This window comes from Heptranchias perlo, chromosome 2, assembly GCF_035084215.1.
Source record: "Heptranchias perlo isolate sHepPer1 chromosome 2, sHepPer1.hap1, whole genome shotgun sequence".
Classification (NCBI taxonomy): Eukaryota; Metazoa; Chordata; class Chondrichthyes; order Hexanchiformes; family Hexanchidae; genus Heptranchias; species Heptranchias perlo.
Genome location: NC_090326.1, coordinates 122,787,845 through 122,811,685, shown reverse-complemented (window position 1 = coordinate 122,811,685; position 23,841 = coordinate 122,787,845). Strand labels below are relative to the sequence as shown.

The window sequence follows — 23,841 nt, the reverse complement described above, 5'->3', positions numbered from 1 at the left end:
GTAGAGGGTTGTTTTTCAAACTGGAGGCCTGTGTCCAGCGGTGTGCCTCAGGGATCGGTGCTGGGCCCGCTGTTATTTGTTATTTATATTAATGATTTGGATGAGAATTTAGGAGGCATGGTTAGTAAGTTTGCAGATGACAGCAAGATTGGTGGCATTGTGGACAGTGAAGAAGGTTATCTAGGATTGCAACGGGATCTTGATAAATTGGGCCAGTGGGCCGATGAATGGCAGATGGAGTTTAATTTAGATAAATGTGAGGTGATGCATTTTGGTAGATCAAATCGGGCCAGGACCTACTCCATTAATGGTAGGGCGTTGGGGAGAGTTATCGAACAAAGCGATCTAGGAGTACAGGTTCATAGCTCCTTGAAAGTGGAGTCACAGGTGGATAGGGTGGCAAAGAAGGCATTCAGCATGCTTGGTTTCATTGGTCAGAACATTGAATACAGGAGTTGGGATGTTTTGTTGAAGTTGTACAAGACATTAGTTAGGCCACACTTGGAATACTGTGTACAGTTCTGGTCACCCTATTATAGAAAGGATATTATTAAACTAGAAAGAATGCAGAAAAGATTTACTAGGATGCTACCGGGACTTGATGGTTTGACTTGTAGGGAGAGGTTGGATAGGCTGAGACTTTTTTCCCTGGAGAGTAGGAGGTTTCGGGGTGATCTTATAGAAGTCTATAAAATAATGAGGGGCATAGATAAGGTAGATCGTCAAAATCTTTTCCCAAAGGTAGGGGAATCTATAACAAGGTGAGAGGGGAGAGATACAAAAGGTGCCAGAGGGGCAATTTTTTCACTCAAAGGGTGGTGAGTGTCTGGAACGAGCTGCCAGAGGCAGTAGTAGAGGCGGGTACAATTTTGTCTTTTAAAAAGCATTTGGACAATTACATGGGTAAGATGGGTATAGAGGGATATGGGCCAAGTGCAGGCAATTGGACTAGCTTAGTGGTATAAACTGGGCGACATGGACATGTTGGGCCGAAGGGCCTGTTTCCATGTTGTAAACTTCTATGATTCTATGATTCTATAACCTCTTGTACACTCCAGCCAGAAACAGGTCCAGCTCTCTCTTGAAGGTATACAGTGAATCAGCATTCACTGCACGAGCCGGCAACTTCTTCCACATGTCTGCAATTCTCTGGGAAAAGAAGAACTGCCCAACATCCAACCTCGTCCTGCCATTATACAACTTGTAAACGTGACCTCTAGTCCTCTCTAACCTATTCAGTTGAAATAATTGATCCACATAAATACAAACTAGTCCCTTCATTATTTTATAAATCTCGATCAAATCGCCCCTGTGTCTACGGTTTTCTAAAGTTTTTTTAAAAATTCGTTCATGGGATGTGGGCGTCGCTGGCAAGGCCGGCATTTATTGCCCATCCCTAATTGGCCTTGAGAAGGTGGTGGTGAGCCGCCTTCTTGAACCGCTGCAGTCCGTGTGGTGAACGTTCTCCCACAGTGCTGTTAGGAAGGGAGTTCCAGGATTTTGACCCAGTGACGATGAAGGAATGGCGATATATTTCCAGGTTGGGATGGTGTGTACAGAAGTATACAGACCCAGCTCTTTGAGCCTTTCTGGGTAACTAAGGTATTTTCAACTAGGTATTAATCTTGTGGCCCTCCTCTGCACCCTTTCCAGGGCCTCAATATCCCCCACCATGTGAGGAGACCAAAACTGGACATAGTATTCTAACTGAGGCCTAGCCAGAGTCTTGTACAAGGACAGAATGGTATATTTTGTTTTATAGTGAATACAACCTAGAACCCTGTTTGCTTTAGCTGTAGCTTCATGGCATTGGTTATGAACCTTTAGAGAGTGATGCACTAAATCACCCAGATCTCTTACTTTCGCCACGAGCTTTAATTCTGTTCCTGTAGGGTGTGAAAGCATTCAGCATTTAATCTGCCCACATGCATAATGCTACACTTTTATAAGTTAAACATAATTTGCCAAACACAAGCCCATTCTTCCAACACATCAAGATCTGCTTGCAGTAGTTGAGTAGCCTCCACAGTCCTAACACTCGCACACATCTTGGTATCATCTGCAAACTTGCAGATCTTTCCCCCAACACCTACATCTAGATCATTAATAAAAATAGTAAATAGCAAAAGTCCTAACACCGATACCTGCAGGACACCACTAGTAATCGGTCTCCAGGCAAGTTCACATCTATTGACTACAACTTTCTGCCTGCGGGCATTCAACCAGTTTCAATCCACCCCATCAGTTTACCACTAATTCCACAAGATTCTACCTTGTAAACACCTTATCAAAAGCTTTCTGAAAGTGCACGTAGACAATGTCTACCGGGTTATCCTCATCCACTAACCTGGCGACTTCTTCAAAAAGTTCAATACATAGGAACATAGGAACAGGAGTAGGCCATTCAGCCCCTCGTGCCTGCTCCGCCATTTGATAAGATCATGGCTGATCTGTGATCTAACTCCATATACCCACCTTTGGCCCATAATCCCTTAATACCTTTGGTTGCCAAAAAGATATCTATCTCAGATTTAAATTGAGCAATTGAGCTAGTATCAATTGCCATTTGCAGAAGAGAGTTCCAAACTTCTACCACCCTTTGTGTGTAGAAATGTTTTCTAATCTCGCTCCTGAAAGGTCTGGCTCTAATTTTTAGACTGTGCCCCCTACTCCTAGAATCCCCAACCAGCGGAAATAGTTTCTCTCTATCCACCCTATCTGTTCCCCTTAATATCTTATAAACTTCGATCAGATCACCCCTTAACCTTCTAAACTCTAGAGAATACAACCCCAATTTGTGTAATCTCTCCTTGTAACTTAACCTTTGAAGTCCGGGTATCATTCTAGTAAACCTACGCTGCACTCCCTCCAAGGCCAATATGTCCTTCCGAAGGTGCGGTGCCCAGAACTGCTCACAGTACTCCAGGTGTGGTCTAACCAGGGTTTTGTATAGCTGCAGCATAACTTCTGTCCCCTTGTACTCTAGTCCTCCAGATATAAAGGCCAACATTCCATTAGCCTTATTGATTATTTTCTGCACCTGTTCATGACACTTCAATGATCTATGTACCTGAACCCCTAAGTCCCTTTGGACATCCACTGTTTTTAATTTTTTACCATTTAGAAAGTACCCTGTTCTATTCTTTTTTGATCCAAAGTGGCTGACCTCACATTTGTCTACATTGAATTCCGTTTGCCACAGTTTTGCCCATTTACCTAATCTATCAATATCGCTTTGTAATTTTTTGTTTTCATCTACACTGCTTACAATGCCACCAATCTTTGTGTCATCGGCAAACTTAGATATGAGACTTTCTATGCCTTCATCTAAGTCGTTAATAAATATTGTGAATAATTGAGGCCCCAAGACAGATCCCTGCGGGACTCCACTAGTCACATCCTGCCAATGTGAGTACCTACCCATTATCCCTACTCTCTGTCGCCTTTCGCTCAGCCAACTTCCTAACCAAGTCCGTACTTTTCCCTCGATTCCATGGGCTTCTATCTTAGCTAACAGTCTCTTATGTGGGACCTTATCAAATGCCTTCTGGAAGTCCATATAAATAACATCCATTGACATTCCCCTGTCCACCACTTTAGTCACCTCTTCAAAAAATTCATTCAGGTTTGTCAGGCACAACCTACCTTTCACAAATCCATGCTGGCTCTCTCTGATTAACTGAAAATTTTCGAGGTGTTCAGTCACCCTATCCTTGATTATAGACACCAGCATTTTCCCCACAACAGATGTTCGGCTAACTGGTCTATAATTCCCCGGTTTCCCTCTCCTTTCTTAAAAAGCGGAGTGACATGTGCAATTTTCCAATCCAGAGGGACAGTTCCTGAATCTAGAGAACGTTGAAAGATTATAGTTAGGGCATCTGCAATGTGCTCACCTACTTCCTTTAAAACCCTGGGATGGAAACCATCTGGTCCTGGGGATTTGTCACTCTTTAGTGCTATTATTTTCTTCATTACAGTTGCTTTACTTATATTAATTTTATCGAGTCCCTGTCCCCGATTCAATATTAGTTTTCTTGGGATTTCCGGCATGCTATCCTCTCTTTCGACTGTAAATACTGACGCAAAGTAATCGTTCAACATGTCCGCCATTTCCCCATTGTCAATGACAATATCCCCACTTTCAGTTTTTAAGGGGCCAACACTGCTCCTGACCACCCTGTTTTTCCTAATATAACTATAAAAGTTCTTCGTATTGGTTTTGATATCCCTTGCAAGTTTCTTTTCATACTCTCTTTTTGTAGCTCTTACTATCTGTTTTGTGACCCTTTGTTGATCTTTGTATCTTTCCCATTTGCCAGGATCTGTGTCATTTTTTGCCTTTTTGTATGCCCTTTCCTTATGTCTTATACTGTCCCTTACGTCTTTAGTAGTCCATGGCTGATTTTTTTGGCAAGTAGAGTTCTTGCCCCTCAGGGGTATAAACCGATTCTGTATTCGTAAGACACGACCTTCTTTTGTAGAAGTCATGTTGGGTGTTCCTGACAAGGCCGTCTCTATCTAAGTGGTCATATAGGCATCCCTAATGATTCCTTCGAGCATCTTACCTATTAATGAAGTCAAGCTAATGGGCCTATAGTTAACTTAGGGGCCCAAGTACAAAAATCACTAAAAGCCAGTGGACAGGCATAAAAAATATTTTAAAAAGTTAAAGGAACATTGGCCTTTATCTCAAGAGGGCTGGAATACAAAAGGCTGGAAGTTATGTTACAGCTGTACAGAGCTCTGGTTAGACCCCATCTGGAGTACTGCATTCTGTTCTGGGCATGCACCTCAGGAAGGAGATAATGGCCTTGGAGAGGGTGCAGTGCAGATTCACCAGAATTCACTGGGACTAAAAGGGTTAAATTATGAGGACACGTTGCATAGACTAGGCTCGTATTCCTTCGAATATAGAAGATTAAGGGGTGATCTAATTGAAGTATTTAAGATGGTTAAAGGATTTGATAGGGTAGAATCCAGAACAAGGGGGCATAACCTTTAAAGTTAGAGCTAGGCCATTCAGGAATGATGTCAGAAAGCGCTTCTTCACACAAAAGGTAGTGGAAATCTGGAACTGTCCCAAAAAGCTGTTGAGGTTAGGTCAATTGAAAATTTCAAAACAGAGATTGATGGATTTTTGTTAGGCAAGGGTATTAAGGGTTACGGAACCAAGGCGGGTAAATGGAGTTAAGATGCAGATCAGCCATGATCTAATTGAATGGAGGAACAAGCTCGAGGGGCTGAATGGCCTACTCCTGTTCTTATGTAAACGCATCTGCTGTATCACCTTTTTTAAAATTTGGAACTACATTATCATCCTTCTAGTCTAGGGGAACAGTCCCTGACTCCAGTGAGCTATTAAAGATATGGGCAAGGGGCTCGCATAGTACCTATTCTGTTTCTTTAAGGACCATTGGGTGGATATCATCGGGCCAGCAGCCCGATCTATTTTAAGGTTTCTTATTCTATCTAAGACGATATCCTCATCTATCTTCATGTTAACAATTTTACTGTTAACAGCACCACTTAATGCTGTCAGTTGAGCATCATCTTCAAGAGTAAAGTCCAGTGTATAATATTCATTTAGTAGCTCTGCCATACCCTGAGAGCCTTTTCTAACTTGTCCTTGAGCATCATTCAGTGGCCCAATAGAGTCTTTGATGGCCCTCTGATTTTTGACATAGTTGAAAAAAGATTTCCTATTACTACCACAATTGTCCACTATCCTCTTTTCCAATAATCTTTTGAGCTGCTCTAATAGCTGCCTTAGTTTGGGCAGAATATCGAGAGAAAACTCCCCTGCTCTTCGAATAATGCCATGTGATATTTTACATCTATCTGAAAGGGCAGACGGGACCTTGGTTTAACGTCTCATCCGAAAGACGGCACCTCCGACAGTGCAGCATTCCCTCTGCACTGCACTGAAGTGTCAGCCTAGATTATGTACTCAAGTCTCTGGAGTGGGATTTGAACCCACAAGCTTCTGACTCAGAGGCGAGAGTGCTACCACTGAGCTACGGCTAACACCGTAGCAACATTGTGCGATTTATGAAGATTTTCTGCTATGTTTAGCAAAATTGCAGAAGAAGCCTTCACAAAAATATTCATTATGTCCCTACACATAGCAAAAAGAGGAATTCTTATCACAGTGAGTAGACAACTTGGCACCCAGGCCTAAAACTAGCATTACGGATCCACCACCTGTTCTAGAGGCTGCCCAGTTTTTATCTCCATTAATTTCAATAGAAATGGAAATTGGGCAGTTTCCACGATGAGGGCTCAATCCGCAGCACCAGTTTTACATCCGGGCAGCAAGTTGAAAATCTACCCCACTGTCTAAAACCAAAATGAATTTCCTAAATGAAGTAAGAGTTGTTTATTTTTACATCAGTCATGAATTACTTGTTTTTTGTCTTGCAATATTAAATTACTAAACTTGTTGTTATGTAATAATCTCCATTGAATAATATTTCTTTTACCCAACACAGGTTTTTGCTCAGATAGAAACGGATGTAGTTCGTCGTGAGAGCACATTTTTTTCCCTGTTATTCCTAGCAATTGGAGGTATCTCCTTCATCACATTTTTTCTACAGGTAAGTTGTAAAGAAATCTGTGAATAAATAGGATACTGGATAGAGTGGGTTACAAGGCAGTAATCCAACTGACTGGCTCAGATAGCATCATAAACTGCAGGAGCAAAACTTGCTCAGCTGATGCACTGGGCAGTTTGTTATTGAGGAAAATCACACATGCGCTCAGCACTGAAAGATCATGGGGTTGATTTTGACTGCCATCGCCTGGCGTTAATGGGGCGGTAACAGCCTCAAAATTGGGCTGGTAGCCATACCACCCTGTTAACACCAGGGATGTGGCCGGCTCCATTTTGAAAGGGACCTACCGCCAGCTGTCAAAAGCTCCCGCCTGTTTCAGGCAATAGGGACCTTTTCAATAATGAAATCGGTGTCCCATGATGTAAACAGGACCCCGATTGCCGTTTTAGGTGGGAACAAGTCGGAGCCTGTGCAGTCCATCCTCGCTCCGAGAACATCCTAATCAATACGAAGAGGTACCCAACTTTATATACATTTTAGACACAATTAGTTCTATATGGGCCTCCCATCAGTCATCCTCTCTGTCTCATGGGGCTGCCATCAGACTGGAGAAGCTGTGGTTGTTCTCCTTAGAGCAGAGAAATTTGAGAGGAGATTTGATAGAAGTGTTCAAAATCATGACTGGCATAAAAACTGTTCCCATTGGCGGAGGGTTCGAGAACCAGAGGACACAAATTTAATGTGATTGGCAAAAGAACCAAAGGCGACGTGAGGGAAAATCTTTTTTACACAGCGAGTGATTATGATCTGGAATGCGCTGCCTGAAAGAGTGGTGGAAGCAGATTCAATCGTGACTTTCAAAAAGGAATAAATATTTGAAGAAAAAAAATTTACAGGGCTGCGGGGAAAGAGTGGGGGAATGGGACTAACTGGATTGCTGTTACAAAGAGCTGGCACAGGCTTGATGGGCCGAATGGCCTCCCTTTGTGCTGTAACGATTCTATGATTCTACATTGCTCTGTTCAAGTTTCCAGAACTTGGATGCTCAGCCCACTTTTTTCTATGGAACATTTTATTCAATAAAAATTCTACATTATTTTAACTCTCTTGCAAAATTGATTTAGGTGGTAATAGCTATTCTTTTGTAATGTAGTTCCATTATCTCCACATTACATATTTTGACAGGGTTTCACATTTGGCAAATCTGGAGAAGTACTGACAATGAGACTACGATACATGGCCTTTAAGGCAATGATGCGACAGGTAAGAACCATATATTAACAAATTGGTTTTGTTTCTTTATTATTTTGCAATGTATAAATGAATACTTTACAAGTTTAAGTAGTTGTATTTACTTAATATCCCTGTACAGAGAAAAAAAGCTAACCTTTTCTTTGTCAGCACTGGGTTCATACACTGTAATACTAAAAATGCTCTAACCTTAGTAATCCATTGATTTGTGAAGTGCTTTGGGATGATAAGGCACGATGTAAGTCCAAGTTCTTTTTTACTGAGATTTCAGTTACTCTAAAATTATGGTACTATTAATAAAATGTACACTTTAACAAAAAAACTACAGTTTTAAGAAGTTTTACTTCTCATCTCTCATTTTGTTGCTCTTATCTCTTTTCTCACTGATAACCAGTTTGACTTTTATATTATTCCCTATTTCAACTTTTTACTTTGTATTTTATCGTATTTAATTTGTGTATAATCAAAAATTACCTTTTCTCCTCTGCTCAAACTAACTTAACTCTGGAACTGGAATTCAAATCACCTAAATTTGTTCTTTGATCACTTGAAACTGGTTCCAAAGACCAGTTTTCCAGTAATTATGAAATTCACTAGAGTTTACAAGAATGAGAGGTGATCTCATCGAAACATATAAAATTCTAACAGGACTAGACAGACTAGATGCAGGGAGGATGTTCCCGATGGCTGGGGAGTCCAGAACCAGGGGTCACAGTCTCAGGATACGGGGTATGCCATTTAGAACCGAGATGAGGAGAAATTTCTTCACTCAGAGGGTGGTGAACCTGTGGAATTCTCTACCACAGGAAGCAGTGGAGGCCAAGTCATTAGATGTATTCAAGAAGGAGATAGATATATTTCTTAATGCTAAAGGGATCAAGGGATATGGGGAAAAAGCGGGAACAGGGTACCGAGTTAGATGATCAGCCATGATCATTTTGAATGGCGAAGCAGTCCTGAAGGGCTGAATGACCTACTCTTGCTCCTATTTTCTATGTTTCTATGAATGTTGAAGCTTGATTTGATCATTGGAGGGACCAGGACAAATTTTGAATCTTTTTCATTCTATTCTTTACAAGCTTGAAGTGCTAAATGAGATAACTTATTCACTGCCCAGAAGAGCATGTACCAAAACAAGTTTGTTCATTGGCACTGGCACAAAGGTTAAATACAGAAATCCATGTGCAAGAGGAACATGATTTAATGGCCCGGAATTTCCTGAAGACTTGCGCCATAGTAATGGTGCATCTATGGCATACACCATTATTCTAGTGCAGAAGTTCCAGGAAATTATGGTGTATATGAATTACGCATTTGATAAGGTGCCACACAAAAAGTTGTTACACAAGATAAGGGCTCATGGGGTTGCGGGTAATATATTAGCATGGATAGATTGGTTAATGGACAGAAAACAGAGAGTAAGAATAAACGGGTCATTTTCAGGTTGACAGGCTGTAACTAGTGGGGTGCTGCAAGGATCAGTGCTTGGGCCTCAGCTATTTACAATCTATATTAATAATTTAGATGAAGGGACTGAGTGTAATGTATCCAAGTTTGCTGATGATACAAAGCTAGGTGGGAAAGTATGCTGCGAGGAGGACACAAAGAGTCTGCAAAGCGATATGGACAGGTTAAGTGAATGGGCAAGAAGGTGGCAGATGGAGTACAATGTGGGGAAGTGTGAGGTTATTCACTTTGGTAGGAAGAATAGAAAAACAGGATATTTTTTAAATGATGAGAAACTATTAAATGTTGGTGTTCAGAGGGATTTGGGTGTCCTTGTACACGAAACACAGAAACTTAATATGCAGGTACAGCAAGCAATTAGGAAGGCAAATGGTATGTTGGCCTTTATTGCAAGGGGGTTGGAGTACAAGAGTAAGGAAGTCTTGCTGTAATTGTACAGGGCTTTGGTAAGACCATACCTGGAGTACTGTGTACAGTTTTGGTCTCTTTTTACCTAAGGAAGGATGTACTTGCCTTAGAGGCGGTGCAACAAAGGTTCACGAGATTGATTCCTGGGTGAGAGGGTTATCCTATGATGAGAGATTGAGTAGAATAAGTCCGCACTCTCTGGAGTTCAGAAGAATGAGAGGTGATCTCATTGAAACGTATAAGATTCTGAGACGGCTTGACAGGGTAGATACTGAGAAGCTGTTTCCTCTGGCTGGAGAGTCTAGAACTAAGGGGCATAGTCTCAGGATAAGGGGTCGGCCATTTAGGACTGAGATGAGGAGAAATTTCTTCACTCAGAGGGTTGTGAATCATTGGAATTGTGAATCATTGGAATTCTCTACCCCAGAGGGTGGCAGATGCTTAGTCGTTGATCTCAGCCTTGAATATTCAATAGATTTTTGGACTCTAGGGGAATCAAGGGATATGGGGATTGGGTGGGAAAGTGGAATTGAGGTCGAAGATCAGTCATGATCTTAGTGAATGGCGGAGCAGGCTCGAGGGGCAGTATGGTCGACTCCTGTTCTTATTTCTTACGTTCTTGCACTAGTTTTTACTCCACACCTAAAGCTCCTTTGCCATTTGTGCCGCCCAAACAGTGGGAAGTTAATTATTATAACTCCGCTCCATTAACATTAATGACAACTGTGAATTTCCTGAATTAACGCTTGTTTTCTTGCCACTGAAACTTACCTCAAAAATAATGAGGCTAGTTGGCCATCATCTTTTTACCTTGTATAAAAGTCAAACAGAGTCATGGGCACATTGTGTTACCAGTGTCGGAGGAATAGAGAGTTCGGGAGGGTTTGTAGGGCTCAGGGAGTTTACAAAGATGGAGAACGTCGAAACTGTGAAGGAATTTAAACACGAGGATGACCATTTTAAATTGGAGCAAATATAGTTCAGCAAGGACAGGAGTGAATGGTGAGTGGGACTTGGTCAGGATAGAATATGGACAGCAGAGTGTTGGATGATGGGAGACTGGCCAGGAGAACAATTAAATATTTGAATCTGGAGGTGACAAAGACATTAATGAGAGTTTCAGCAGCAGATGAGCTGAGGCAGGGACAGAAGTGGGCGCTGTTATGGAGGTGAAAGTAGACGGTCTCTGTGATGGATAGGATATGAGGCCAGAGGCTCAGCTTGGGGTTCACCAGGGCACAGAAATTATAAACAGTCTGGTTCAACCTGAGACAATGGCTGGGCAGGGGGTTGGAATTGGTGGTAACCATACAGAGTTTGTGGTAGAGGTCCAAAGATGATGCCTTCAGCCTTTCTAATATTTAACTGAAGAAATTGCAGCTTGTCCAAGACTTGATGTTGGACAAGCAGTCTGACAGCACAAAGACAGTGGAGGGGTCGAGAAAGGTGTTGGTGAGGTGGAGCTGGGTGTCGTCTGCTTACATGTGGAATCTGACAACATGTCTTTGGATGACGTCGCTAAGAGGCAGCACATAAATGGGGAATACAAGGGGGCCAAAGATAGATTCATGAAGGATTCCAGAGGTAACCGTGCAGGGGCGGGAAGAGAAACCATTGCTGGAGATGCTCTGGCTATGATTGGAATAGGTAAGAATGGAATCAAGCGAGCGCAGTCCCACTCTGCTGGACAAGGGAGGAGGAGAGTTGGAGGAGGATGGAGTGATCGACTATGTCATCAGCTGCAGAGATGTCGAAGACGAGTAGGGAAAATGCACCACAGTCACAGAGGATGTCATTTGTGATTTTGATTAGAGCCGTTTCAGTGCTGTGGCAGGGGTGGAATCCTGATTGGAGAAATTCAAACATGAATTTGCAGGAAAGATGGGCACTGATTTGAGAGATGACGACACGTTCAAGGACTTTGGGGAGTAAAGGAAGTTTGGAGATGAGAGGGTAGTTTGCAAGAACTGAGGGGTTGAGATTGAGTTTTATGAAGAGGAGGATAATGATGGCTGTTTTGAAAGGGATGGTACCTGAGGAGAGAGAACCATTCACAATGTCAGCTTGCATGGGGACCAGGAAAGGAAGTTGGGTGGTCAGCTGTTTAGTGGGAATGGGGTCAACTTCTGGACTGGAAAGAATGTGACCAATAACTCGCAGACTAATTAGTGTGCCAACAATGCCATAGAACAGGGTTGTATGAATTCCCTAGACCGTCAGGAAAGACTTGACATGTTCATCAAACTGGCCTGATTTACCATGTGCTGGGATTTGAATCTGATTCTGCACTTATTGCTAATAAGGGGGAAATTTCTGTAGGAATATTTTATTAAGAAGTAGTGAATTGGCATTTATTATAATGTGTCCTTGCCACAATTTACTGAAGTGACAATGTACAGCAAACCTTTCAGTTGGTCTTCAGAGTTTATTAAAATTCAATATCCATTCAGCATTTAACAAACTCTTCTCATTTAACATTCTAACAAGTCATATTCCAAAATACTTTGCACACAAGTCAAGCCCAGCCAAAAAATGGGGTGAGTGCATATGAGTCTGATTGCATTTTCTCATTATATGTGCATAATATAACAAGCTCATTCACGTGTATATATATATATATTTTTTTTTAGGATGTTAGCTGGTTTGATGATTCTAAAAACAACACTGGCGCTTTGACTACCAGACTTGCTACTGATGCATCTCAAGTTAAGGGGGTAAGTATCTGCAGGAGTTGACTGCTGGGTTTAACCAGCCCAATCTACCACAGGAGTCAAAAGTTGTGATGAAATCAAATTGAATTATTCTAAAGATATTCTTTGATTTAGTTTGCTAATCAAATGGATGGCCAATTATCTCAGTAATTTAAGAAACAATGGGTGCTAAATTGGACCATGTAGCACCCGTTGTTTCGGCGCTATGCGGCCTCTCGAACATCCAAGATGGCACTTTGGCTGCGCACGCACGTTTTCAGCGTGACTTGCGCCGCACGCTAGCATGGTATAGGTATTAGCGCGTGCGCAAATACTGAACGCCGGAAGCGGGTAAAGTAAGGAGAAAATCAGTGTGTAACGCTGATTTAAAATGATTGACACCATTTTGGCACTTAACGCTCAACTCAACGCACAGTCTTAAGCACGATCATCTGACCATGCCTTAGAGTGCCTGGAGGACCCCCACCAGTGCTATTTGAAGGGACCATGCAGGATTTACAGATTAGTGGCTGGGTTATTGCTTCTGGCAGCCAATACATTTGTAACTGTATTTGGAGGCCTCCTATACTTGAATAATAGGACGCGGGGACATAGCCTAACATTTAGAGCCAGGACGTGCAGGAGTGAAGTTAGGAAACGCTTCTACACGCAAAAGATGGTAGAAGTTTGGAATGCTGTTCTGCAAATGACAATTGATGCTAGCTCAATTGTGAATTTTAATCTGAGATTGATAGATTTCTGTGAACCAAGGGTATTAAGGGATATGGGGCTAAGATGGGTATATGGAGTTAGGAACGTAGGAACAGGAGTAGGCCATTCAGCCCCTCGTGCCTGCTCCGCCATTTGATAAGATCATGGCTGATCTGAGATCTAACTCCATACACCCACCTTTGGCCCATATCTCTTAATACCGTTGATTGCCAAAAAGCTAACTATCTCAGATTTAAATTTAGCAATTGAGCTAGTATCAATTGCCATTTGCGGAAGAGAGTTCCAAACTTCTATCACCCTTTGTGTGTAGAAATGTTTTCTATTCTCACTCCTGAAAGGTCTGGCTCTAATTTTTAGACTGTGCCCCCTACTCCTAGAATCCCCAACCAGCGGAAATAGTTTCTTTCTATCCACCCTATCCGTTCCCCTTAATATCTTATAAACTTCGATCAGATCACCCCTTAACCTTCTAAACTCTAGAGAATACAACCCCAATTTGTGTAATCTCTCCTCGTAACTTAACCCTTGAAGTCCTGGTATCATTCTAGTAAACCTACCCTGCACTCCCTCCAAGGCCAATATGCCCTTCCGAAGGTGCGGTGCCCAGAACTGCTCACAGTACTCCAGGTGCGGTCTAACCAGGGTTTTGTATAGCTGCAGCATAACTTCTGTCCCCTTGTACTCTAGTCCTCTAGATATAAAGACCAGCAGTCCATTAGCCTTATTGATTATTTTCTGCACCTATTCATGATACTTCAATGATCTATGTACCTGAACCCCTAAGTCCCTTTGGACATCCACTGTTTTTAATTTTTTACCATTTAGAAAGTACCCTGTTCTATCCTTTTTTGATCCAAAGTGGATGACCTCACATTTGTCCACGTTGAATTCCATTTGCCACAGTTTTGCCCATTCACCTAATCTATCAATATCACTTTGTAATTTTTTGTTTTCATCTACACTGCTTACAATGCCACCAATCTTTGTGTCATTGGCAAACTTAGATATGAGACTTTCTATGCCTTCATCTAAGTCGTTAATAAATATTGTGAATAATTGAGGCCCCAAGACAGATCCCTGCGGGACTCCACTAGTCACATCCTGCCAATGTGAGTACCTACCTATTATCCCTACTTTCTGTCGCCTTTCGCTCAGCCAACTTCCTAACCAAGTCCCTCTCTCTCCTTTCTTAAAAAGCAGAGTGACATGTGCAATTTTCCAATCTAGAGGGACAGTTCCTGAATCTAGAGAACGTTGAAAGATTATAGATAGGGCATCTGCAATGTGTTCACCTACTTCCTTTAAAACCCTGGGATGGAAACCATCTGGTCCTGGGGATTTGTCACTCTTTAGTGCTATTATTTTCTTCATTATAGTTGCTTTACTTACATTAATTTTATCGAGTCCCTGTCCCCGATTCAATATAAGTTTTCTTGGGATTTCCGGCATGCTATCTTTTTCTACTGTAAATACTGACTCAAAGTAATTGTTCAACATGTCCGCCATTTCCCCATTGACAATGACAATATCCCCACTTTCAGTTATTAAGGGGCCAACACTGCTCCTGACCACCCTGTTTTTCCTAATGTAACTATAAAAGTTCTTCGTATTGGTTTTGATATCCCTTGCAAGTTTCTTTTCAGACTCTCTTTTTGTAGATCTCACTATCTGTTTTGTGACCCTTTGTTGATCTTTGTATCTTTCCCATTTGCCAGGATCTGTGCCATCTTTTGCCTTTTTGTATGCCCTTTCCTTATGTCTTATACTGTCCCTTACCTCTTTAGTTGTCCATGGCTGTTTTTTTTTGGCAAGTAGAGTTCTTGCCCCTCAGGGGTATAAACCGATTCTGTATCATGTTAAATGTTTCTTTAAACATTTCCCACTGATCATCAGTCGTTTTACACATTAACAGATTTGCCCAGTTTACTGTGAAGTCTCTGTCTCATCCCATTGAAGTCGGCCTTACCCAAGTCTAGAATCTTAGCAGCTGACTCACGTTTTTCCCTTTCAAACACTACATTGAACTCGATCATGTTATGATCGCTATTGGATAGATGTTCGCGTACAGTTAAGCCGTTAACTAAATCTGGTTCATTACTCATTACTAAATCTAGTATGGCTTGCCCCCTTGTTGCCTCCAGGACATACTGCTGTAGAAAACTATCCTGGACACACTCAAGAAATTCAGTACCTTTCTGACAGTTGCTAGTCTGCTTTTCCCAATCTATGTGAAGGTTAAAGTCCCCCATTAAGACCACTATGCCTTTCTTACACACTTGTCTAATCTCTGCATTTATACAATCTAGCACTTCAGAGCTGCTGCCAGGGGTCCTATACACAATTCCCACTATAGACTTAGATCCTTTCCTATTTCTCAATTCAACCCATAAGGTTTTGACAAGGTACCGCATGGTAGGTTGTTACATAAGGTTAAATCTCATGGGATCCAAGGTGAGGTAGCCAATTGGATACAAAATTGGCTTGACGACAGAAGACAGAGGGTGGTTGTCGAGGGTTGTTTTTCAAACTGGATGCCTGTGTCCAGCGGTGTGCCTCAGGGATCGGTGCTGGGTCCGCTGTTATTTGTTATTTATATTAATGATTTGGATGAGAATTTAGGAGGCATGGTTAGTAAGTTTTCAGATGACACCAAGATTGGTGGCATTGTGGACAGTGAAGAAGGTTATCTAGGATTGCAACGGGATCTTGATAAATTGGGCCAGTGGGCCGATGAATGGCAGATGGAGTTTAATTTAGATAAATGTGAGGTGATGCATTTTGGTAGATCGAATCGGGCCAGGACCTACTCCGTTAATGGTAGGGCGTTGGGGAGAGTTATAGAACAAAGAGATCTAGGAGTACAGGTTCATAGCTCCTTGAAAGTGGAGTCACAGGTGGATAGGGTGGTGAAGAAGGCATTCAGCATGCTTGGTTTCATTGGTCAGAACATTGAATGCAGGAGTTGGGATGTCTTGTTGAAGTTGTACAGGGCATTGGTGAGGCCACACTTGGAGTACTGTGTACAGTTCTGGTCACCCTATTATAGAAAGGATATTATTAAACTAGAAAGAGTGCAGAAAAGATTTACTAGGATGCTACCGGGACTTGATGGTTTGACTTACAGGGAGAGGTTAGACAGACTGGGACTTTATTCCCTGGAGAGTAGGAGGTTAAGGGGTGATCTTATAGAAGTCTATAAAATAATGAGGGGCATAGATAAGGTCGATAGTCAAAATCTTTTCCCAAAGGTAGGGGAGTCTATAACGAGGGGGCACAGATTTAAGGTGAGAGGGGAGAGATACAAAAGGATCCAGAGGGGCAATTTTTTCACTCAAAGGGTGGTGAGTGTCTGGAACGAGCTGCCAGAGGCAGTAGTAGAGGCGGGTACAATTTTGTCTTTTAAAAAGCATTTGGACAGTTACATGGGGAAGATGGGTATCGAGGGATATGGGCCAAGTGCAGGCAATTGGGACTAGCTTAGTGGTATAAACTGGGCGACATGGACATGTTGGGCCGAAGGGCCTGTTTCCATGTTGTAACTTCTATGATTCTATGATTCTATAAGGTCTCTGTTGGCTGCTTACCTCTCATTATATCCTCCTTTATCATTGAAGTGATTTCATCTCTAATCATTAAGGCTACTCCTCCCCCTCTTCCATTTTCCCTATCTCTCCTGTAGATCTTATAACCCGGTATATTTAGTTCCCAATCCTGACCATCCTGCAGCCATGTCTCAGTAATAGTTATCATGTCATACCCTCCAATTTGAATTTGAACCTGTAGTTAATTTAATTTATTCCTTATACTCCGTGCATTTGTATATAGAACTCTTAGTTGGGCCACACACCCTAGCCTGACCTTCAGCTTTGATACTGGGTTAATTGCTTTACACCTTCTAGTTTTCACTTTATCTGTAGTGTCTAAAGTACACTTTCTTTCTGCTGCTCTACACTTTTCCCTTTCACTTGTTCTTGAACAACTGTTTGTACTATTTGTATTATAAATTTCCCCTGGGTCTTCCCCTCTCTTGCTGCTCTCAACTTTACTCCCTTCTGACTCCCCGCTCAGGTTCCCATCCCCCTGCCACTCTAGATTAAACCTTCCCCAACAGCACTAGCAAACACCCCCGCGAGGACATTTGTCCCGGTCCTGCTCGGGTGTAACCTGTCCTGCTTGTACAGGTCCCACCTTCCCCAGAACTGGTCCCAATGTCCCAGGAATCTAAATCCCTCCCTCCTACACCATCCCTGCAGCCACGCATTCATCCGGTCTGTTTTCCTGTTCCTATACTCACTAGCACGTGGCACTGGTAGTAATCCTTAGATCACTACCTTTGAAGTCCTGCTTTTTAATTTATCTGCTAACTCCTTAAATTCACCTTGCAGGACCTCATCCCTTTTTTTTACCTATGTCGTTGGTACCCGATATGGACCACGACTACTGGCTGTTCACCCTCCTCTTCCAGAATGTCCTGCAGTCGCTCCGCAACATCTTTGACCCGAGCACCAGGGAGGCAACATACCATCCTGGAGTCACGTTTGCAGCCACCGAAACGCCTATCTGTTCCCCTTACAATTGAATCCCCTATCACTATAGCCCTGCCACTCTTCTTCCTCCCCTCCTGTGCAGCAGAGCCACCCGTGGTGCCACGAACTTGGCTCTTGCTGCTTTCCCCTGATAAGCCATCTCCCCCAACAGTATCCAAAGCAGAATATCTGTTTGAGAGGGAGATGGCCCCAGGGGACTCCTGCTCTACCTGCCTAGTCCTTTTACTCTGCCTGGCGGTCACCCATTTCCTTTCTGTCTGTGTAATCTTTACCTGCGGTGTGACCACCTTACTGAACGTGCTATAGGTCACAGGTCCGCCATGATCTCATTGAATGGCGGAACAGGCTCGAGCGGCTAAATGCCACTGCCACTTGCTGCCTCCTGTTATGAATCACCTTCTCCTGCAAGAAAGCGGGACATGTGCCTGGGTGATGTCATGGTTGAATAGCTGCCAGTGTGTGTGACCTGTGAGTTGTGGATGGGCGGCTTGCAACAGTAGTAATGTGTAAGGGTGAGAGGAAGCATCTGATTGGATGAATTGAGTACTGATGGAAGGAGTTTTTTGGTATGTGGGGGATGGGGGGACTGTGGTGCTTGGAGTAGTGGATGCAGTTGGCAGGAGATGCCAGTTGACAGTTGACCTCACTCATCTTGACCACTCGTGTCAAAGCATTGAACTTCTTCCTGCACTGTATCCACACGTTCGTGGTGATGTGTGCCTGGCATTGACTTCGTCCCCCGCTGCTTCCCACTGTCTTTTGAGCATAAGTCTGGAGGACGTCCACCCCCCCCACCCCCTGCGGATATAGGATGCCCCTCCTTCTGTCCACCTCTTCACCTCATGCACCAAGGCCTCTAGTGCACCAGCAGAGAACCTTGGTGCACGCACTATCGCAGGCCTGGTAGAAACTCAGATCGGCAGATTGGTGAGGTCTGGCATGCAGATTGGAGGATGTGGGATTTAGTAGTGCGCAACCTTTTATTCAATGTTTTAACATAATTCATCACTGTGTAAACATAGAGACGGGATCTGCTGCTGTGTTTTACTTGTGCAATGTCTGATCTCTGTTCAGACTCCGTGCAGGCAGCAGACTGCTACTTTTAGCTACCTTTTTAAGAGATTTTAAGAGATCCTCCCTTTAAGAGATTGTGTCTCCACCTCCTGGTGGAAAATGTGAATTGCATTGAATCCTCGTGTCAACTCTGATTTCCAAAGCTGCTTGCAGGTAAGTCCTCAGGCCTGATGAAAGTCTGGTCCTGCCTGCGCAGGGGCCATTGGACCTGGGTTAATAGTGGATCACGCTACCCGACCCCAATAATAGGCCCTATCGTATTCTTCCCCCGAAGGATTCTACATAATCAAGATAGGCAATTAGGAAAAAAAAAAGTTTGGATATATCGAATGCTTTGCAATTAGATGTTCAGGTGTTGCCTCTCCAAATATTTAAAGGGACAGTGGTATGAGCTTTTAGATAATTATTAAATATCAATTAAAGACTTACTTTATTTTAAATGTCTTAAGAAGTCATAGTAACATCTTAATTTATTAATCATTTCCCTCTGACAATGCTCCAATTTGGCTCTGGGCTTGGTGGTGACCTAATTAGGGCAGAGGATTAATTTCTTAACAATTGAGCCAACACTTAGAAGGTTATTATATTGTGCAGAATATTAATATTGCTTCTTGTACAGCTCCTGATCCAGTATCCTGAGGCTGAGTGCCTTATGGTTGTTTCATATAGATGTTAAGTTTAATGTAGTATTCAGAAGGAGATGTATTTTTAATTTATTTCAGCTCAACCAAAGCATTCTTTAAACAATGCATATTAAGTCCCTAATAAATCATAAATCTAGTTCCCAGAATGCTATAAAAAATTTGTTAAAAGCTGGGCAATTAATTTAAAATAGAAGCATTGAAGAGAAAACTTGGGAAAATGTTTTAAAAGGTGATGTTCAATGAATAATTTCCTCCATTCATGTCTTTACTGTAGGCTACTGGTGTCAGGCTTGGCATAATTGCACAGAACGTAGCTAATCTAGGATGTGCAATTATTATTTCCTTCATCTATGGCTGGCAGCTTACACTATTGATCTTGGCCATTGTGCCAATCTTGGCAATATCAGGATTGATACAGATGAGAGTGCTTACTGGACATGCCAACAAGGACAAGGAAGAACTGGAGAATGCTGGAAAGGTGGGTTATTTTGGAGAGGGGGTGGGCATTTGATGGCATTTTGATTTGAATTATCAGATATAATCCTAGTCTTTATTTTCATATGGAGGGGATGGAAATTTAGTTGGGGGGAACAGGATAATGATGAAACAAAACAAATACACTAAGTCTCCACTGCTTATAGCAGGCGCGTTAGTGCTAAAACGATTAGCCTGGCATACATGTTGGAGGGTTTACCTGTGCACTGTGCAGGTCTGGCAACAACCTCATGGTGTCTGGTGGCTGAGATCCCATCTGCTGCGAGTTTGAGAGGAGCACAGGTATTTGGACTACAAAGGAAGAATTGGCACGGGAAGTGAGATAAATGGAGCGAATTCAGATGGAAGGAAGGGACAGCTATTCTGGGAGAGTAGGGGTGATTGAACCACTTGATGAGGATTCAGAGCCAGGAGACGGAAAAGAGATGTAAAAGGTGCAAAACTGAACGCTCTCAAACAATAACTGGACAAATTCATCAAAGAATATAATTATTAATTTATCACAGTCAACACTTCATCGATTCGTAACATTTATTGAAGCAGTCAACTATTGAGTAAACACCTGTTTCTGCCTGAAATACATGACGCACTTAACATGCCGTAAATGGCAACTTTGTAATTGTCTATAGTGGAAATGGAAAATGATTAGTGCTTTTTGGCCCATTTAAACAATTGTCCGATTTTAAACATGGGCGTCTTGAGTGGTGGGACTATATCTCTAAATGAAAAGTACTAATGATAAGTTTATGCCCTTACCTCATTCGCATGCCTGCGCTAACTTTGGTATCTATTTATCATCAACAAATAATTTCTTAAATCTTATTCCTTAATAATATGAATAATTTAATTATTCATTTCACAAACCATTGTTCCAAATATAATACTATATGTTGGCTTATGTTCACATTATGCAACATAGAAATGTTTACGACCATCTGGTCAGTCTCAAGCTCCACAAAATACCATACTGGAATTTCCTCTGTGATCTCTAGTTCTACTGTTCTGGGAAAGATGAAACAGCTAATCACGATCTACATTATCCAGTCCTTTTAGAATTTTATAAACAGCAATCACATCACCTCTGAACCTTCTCTTCTCCGGTAAGAACATACCCAGCCTGCATAATCGCTCCTCATAATCCAGTCCCTTCATCCTTTTAATCATTCTGGTTGCCCTCTTCTGTATCCTCTCGATTGTTGCAATATCCCTCTGTACACAGTATCCCAAGTGTGGTTGTACCAGTGACTGATAAAGTGGCAGCATTACCTCACTTCACGGCTCAATATTCACCTTTTAATACATCCCAACATTTGATTTTCCTTACTCACTACTACTGAACATTGTTGCGATAGCTTCAATTTGTTGTCAATCAGGACCCCCAAATCTTTTTTCATTTTCCAACAATACTATTTTCTTCCCATTTAAATAATGATCCCTTCCTGAATTTTTTGACCCCACATGAAGCACTTTTGATCCCACGACTCCATTTGTCACCAATGAGCAGAATGTGGATGAAAAAGAGGAGGGAACCAAAGTTGGATCCTTGGGGATTCAAGAGGTGATGGTGCAGGGTGGGAAGGGAAGCTATAACTAGTGATGCTCTGGCTACAATTGGAAAGGCAAAAGGAAAGGAGGAAAAGTGACTCCAAGCAGCTCTTACCAATCCGACAATGGGTTCAGAGCAGCACGGGTGAAAGCCTTTGAATAGGTTAACAACCTTCCTATTAGCTACGGTTGTGCATGCCCCATATAAACTCTTTGCTATCCTGATGCTAGTGTCCCACTGTAAATGAAGGGCAAAACCAAAACTTCAGCTTTCTTTGTGATTCTCAGGCCTCTTCTATTGGTAGGAAGTTCCTCTGCCCAAGAAAGATGCAGAACTGAAAGCAGTGCTTTTTTATTTTCACAGCTTATTCAGCTGAGAACAGATTAATATCCCATTGGGAAATACATAACCTCACAAGAGCCAAGGCAATATCTGTCTGTATGTCCACCAAATAGTTTCTTAGCCTGCTCTTTCTTCCTCCCCCTCCTCTTCTGGTTAAAATGTAGAATGTTAAGAAGAGGTAAGCATTGCTCCCTCTCCCCACATAACCACGACCTAACTTTTTGTTCTCTCAGAATGCAGTGAATTTAGCTTTCATTTTCATTCAGTAAATGCACAGTCTCAGGATAATGGAATTAGTAAGAGAAGAGCACTCAGTAAACTTCATCATCATGGTCATTTGTTTCTTAAAGGTAATGGGGACAGCTTGAGCAAATTTCCATGGTCTAGATGTGTAACTGAAAATCTATATGGAGAACGTTCTTTTTTGGGAGGAGCATAAGCACAGTGTGCTATGGATGTTTGGTTTTAACTTCTGAAAAGCACTTCAAGATGTTTGCTTTTACATCAAGAGCTCTAAATGGCATTTTGTTTGTTGATTTTTTTTATTATTCATTCATGGGATGTGGCCATCGCTGGTGAGGCCAGCATTTATTGCCCACCCCTAATTGCCCTTGAGAAGGTGCTGGTGAGCTGCCTTCTTGAACCGCTGCAGTCCGTGTGGTATGATAAATCTTCTCAGTTAATCGCAGGAGACTGTTGCAGTCTCTCTCGTGCTTATGCACACATACAAACACAGAGAAACAGTTTGCTTTGAAGGCATAAGAAATAGGAGTAGGCCTTACGGCCCCTCGAGCCTGCTCTGCCATTCACTAAGATCATTGCTGATCTTCAACCTCAACTCCACTTTCCAGCCCAAACCCCATATCCCTTGATTCCCCTAGAGTCCAAAAATCTATCGATCTCAGCCTTGAATATATTCAATGACTCAGCATCCACTGCCCTCTGTGGTAGAGAATTCCAAAGATTCACAACTCTGAGTGAAGAAATTCCTCCTCATCTCAGTCTTAAATGGCCGACCCATTATCCTGAGACTGTGCATGATTTTTTAAAAAAGGTCTGTGCCTAAGCACATGAACAATTCTACAACCTCTCTCATATCATTAAAGAAAACCTGAAAAACCTCTATCAAGATCTTCAAAATTAACAGCAGTAATTGTAGGAAAAAGTGGTGACACCAGTGAAAGAAAGAAATGTAAAGAGAATGTGGAGAGTCAGCTGCAATGGCCCGAGCTTGTACTGCCACTCATGCTTACCTACTCCAAGGGTTTTGACCACAAAATTTATTAAACAACCTTCTGCTCTGCCAAAAAGGAGGAGAAACCTTTAAATAAATGAAAATGAAATGTTACGACTGACTACCTAGAATGGTAATCCTCCGCTGGCCTCGAGCCGCACTCGCAAATGGCCTAATAATAACAGAAGCACTGCTATGAAGCACCCAATGGTATATGAATCAAAATGATAAACTGGACTGTTTCAGCCCATCGCAAGTACTGTTAACTACTCGACGTCTAAGCCTTGATTTTGTGATTCTGGATAGATTGAGCATGAGCATTGTACATCTGGGAATGCAGAGGGCAAGTCCTGTGAAATTAGAATCATAGAATCTTACAGCACCAGGAGGCCATTCAGCTCATCGTGCCTGTGCCTGTCCCAGCTCTTTGAAAGAGCTGTCCAGTTTAGTCCCATACCCCAGCTTTTTTCCCATAGCCCTGCAAATTAGTCCCCTTCAAGTACACGTCCATTTGAAAGTTCCTATGGAATCTGCTTTCATCACTCTTTTTCAGATCGTGCATTCTAGATCTTAACAACCCGCTGTGTGAAAAAAATTTCTCCTCATTTCCCCTCTCGTTCTTTTACCAGTTATTTCAAATCTGTGACCTCTGGTTACCGACCTACTTGCCAGAGGAAACAGTTTCTCCCTCCTTGCTCTATCAAAATCCCTCATAGTTTTGAATACCTCTATTTGGTCTCCCCTTAAGATTATCTGCTCTAAGGAGAACAATCCCAGCTTCTCCAGTCTCACCACATAACTGAAGTCCCTCATCCCTGGTATCATCCTGGTAAACCTCCTCTGTACCCTCTCCAAGG

At 42.3% G+C, this 23,841-nt stretch overlaps 1 protein-coding gene across 2 annotated transcripts in view; it reads left to right on the top strand.

Annotated features, from left to right (window-relative positions):
• Positions 1-23,841, top strand: part of abcb4 (ATP-binding cassette, sub-family B (MDR/TAP), member 4) — a 124,624-nt gene that overhangs the window by 74,616 nt on the left and 26,167 nt on the right. For both annotated transcript variants that reach the window (XM_068006854.1, XM_068006863.1), the window contains 4 exons: positions 6,492-6,596; positions 7,740-7,817; positions 12,311-12,394; positions 19,642-19,845. In XM_068006854.1, coding sequence (XP_067862955.1) covers positions 6,492-6,596; positions 7,740-7,817; positions 12,311-12,394; positions 19,642-19,845 — 471 coding nt within the window. The remainder of the gene's footprint in view (positions 1-6,491; positions 6,597-7,739; positions 7,818-12,310; positions 12,395-19,641; positions 19,846-23,841) is intronic.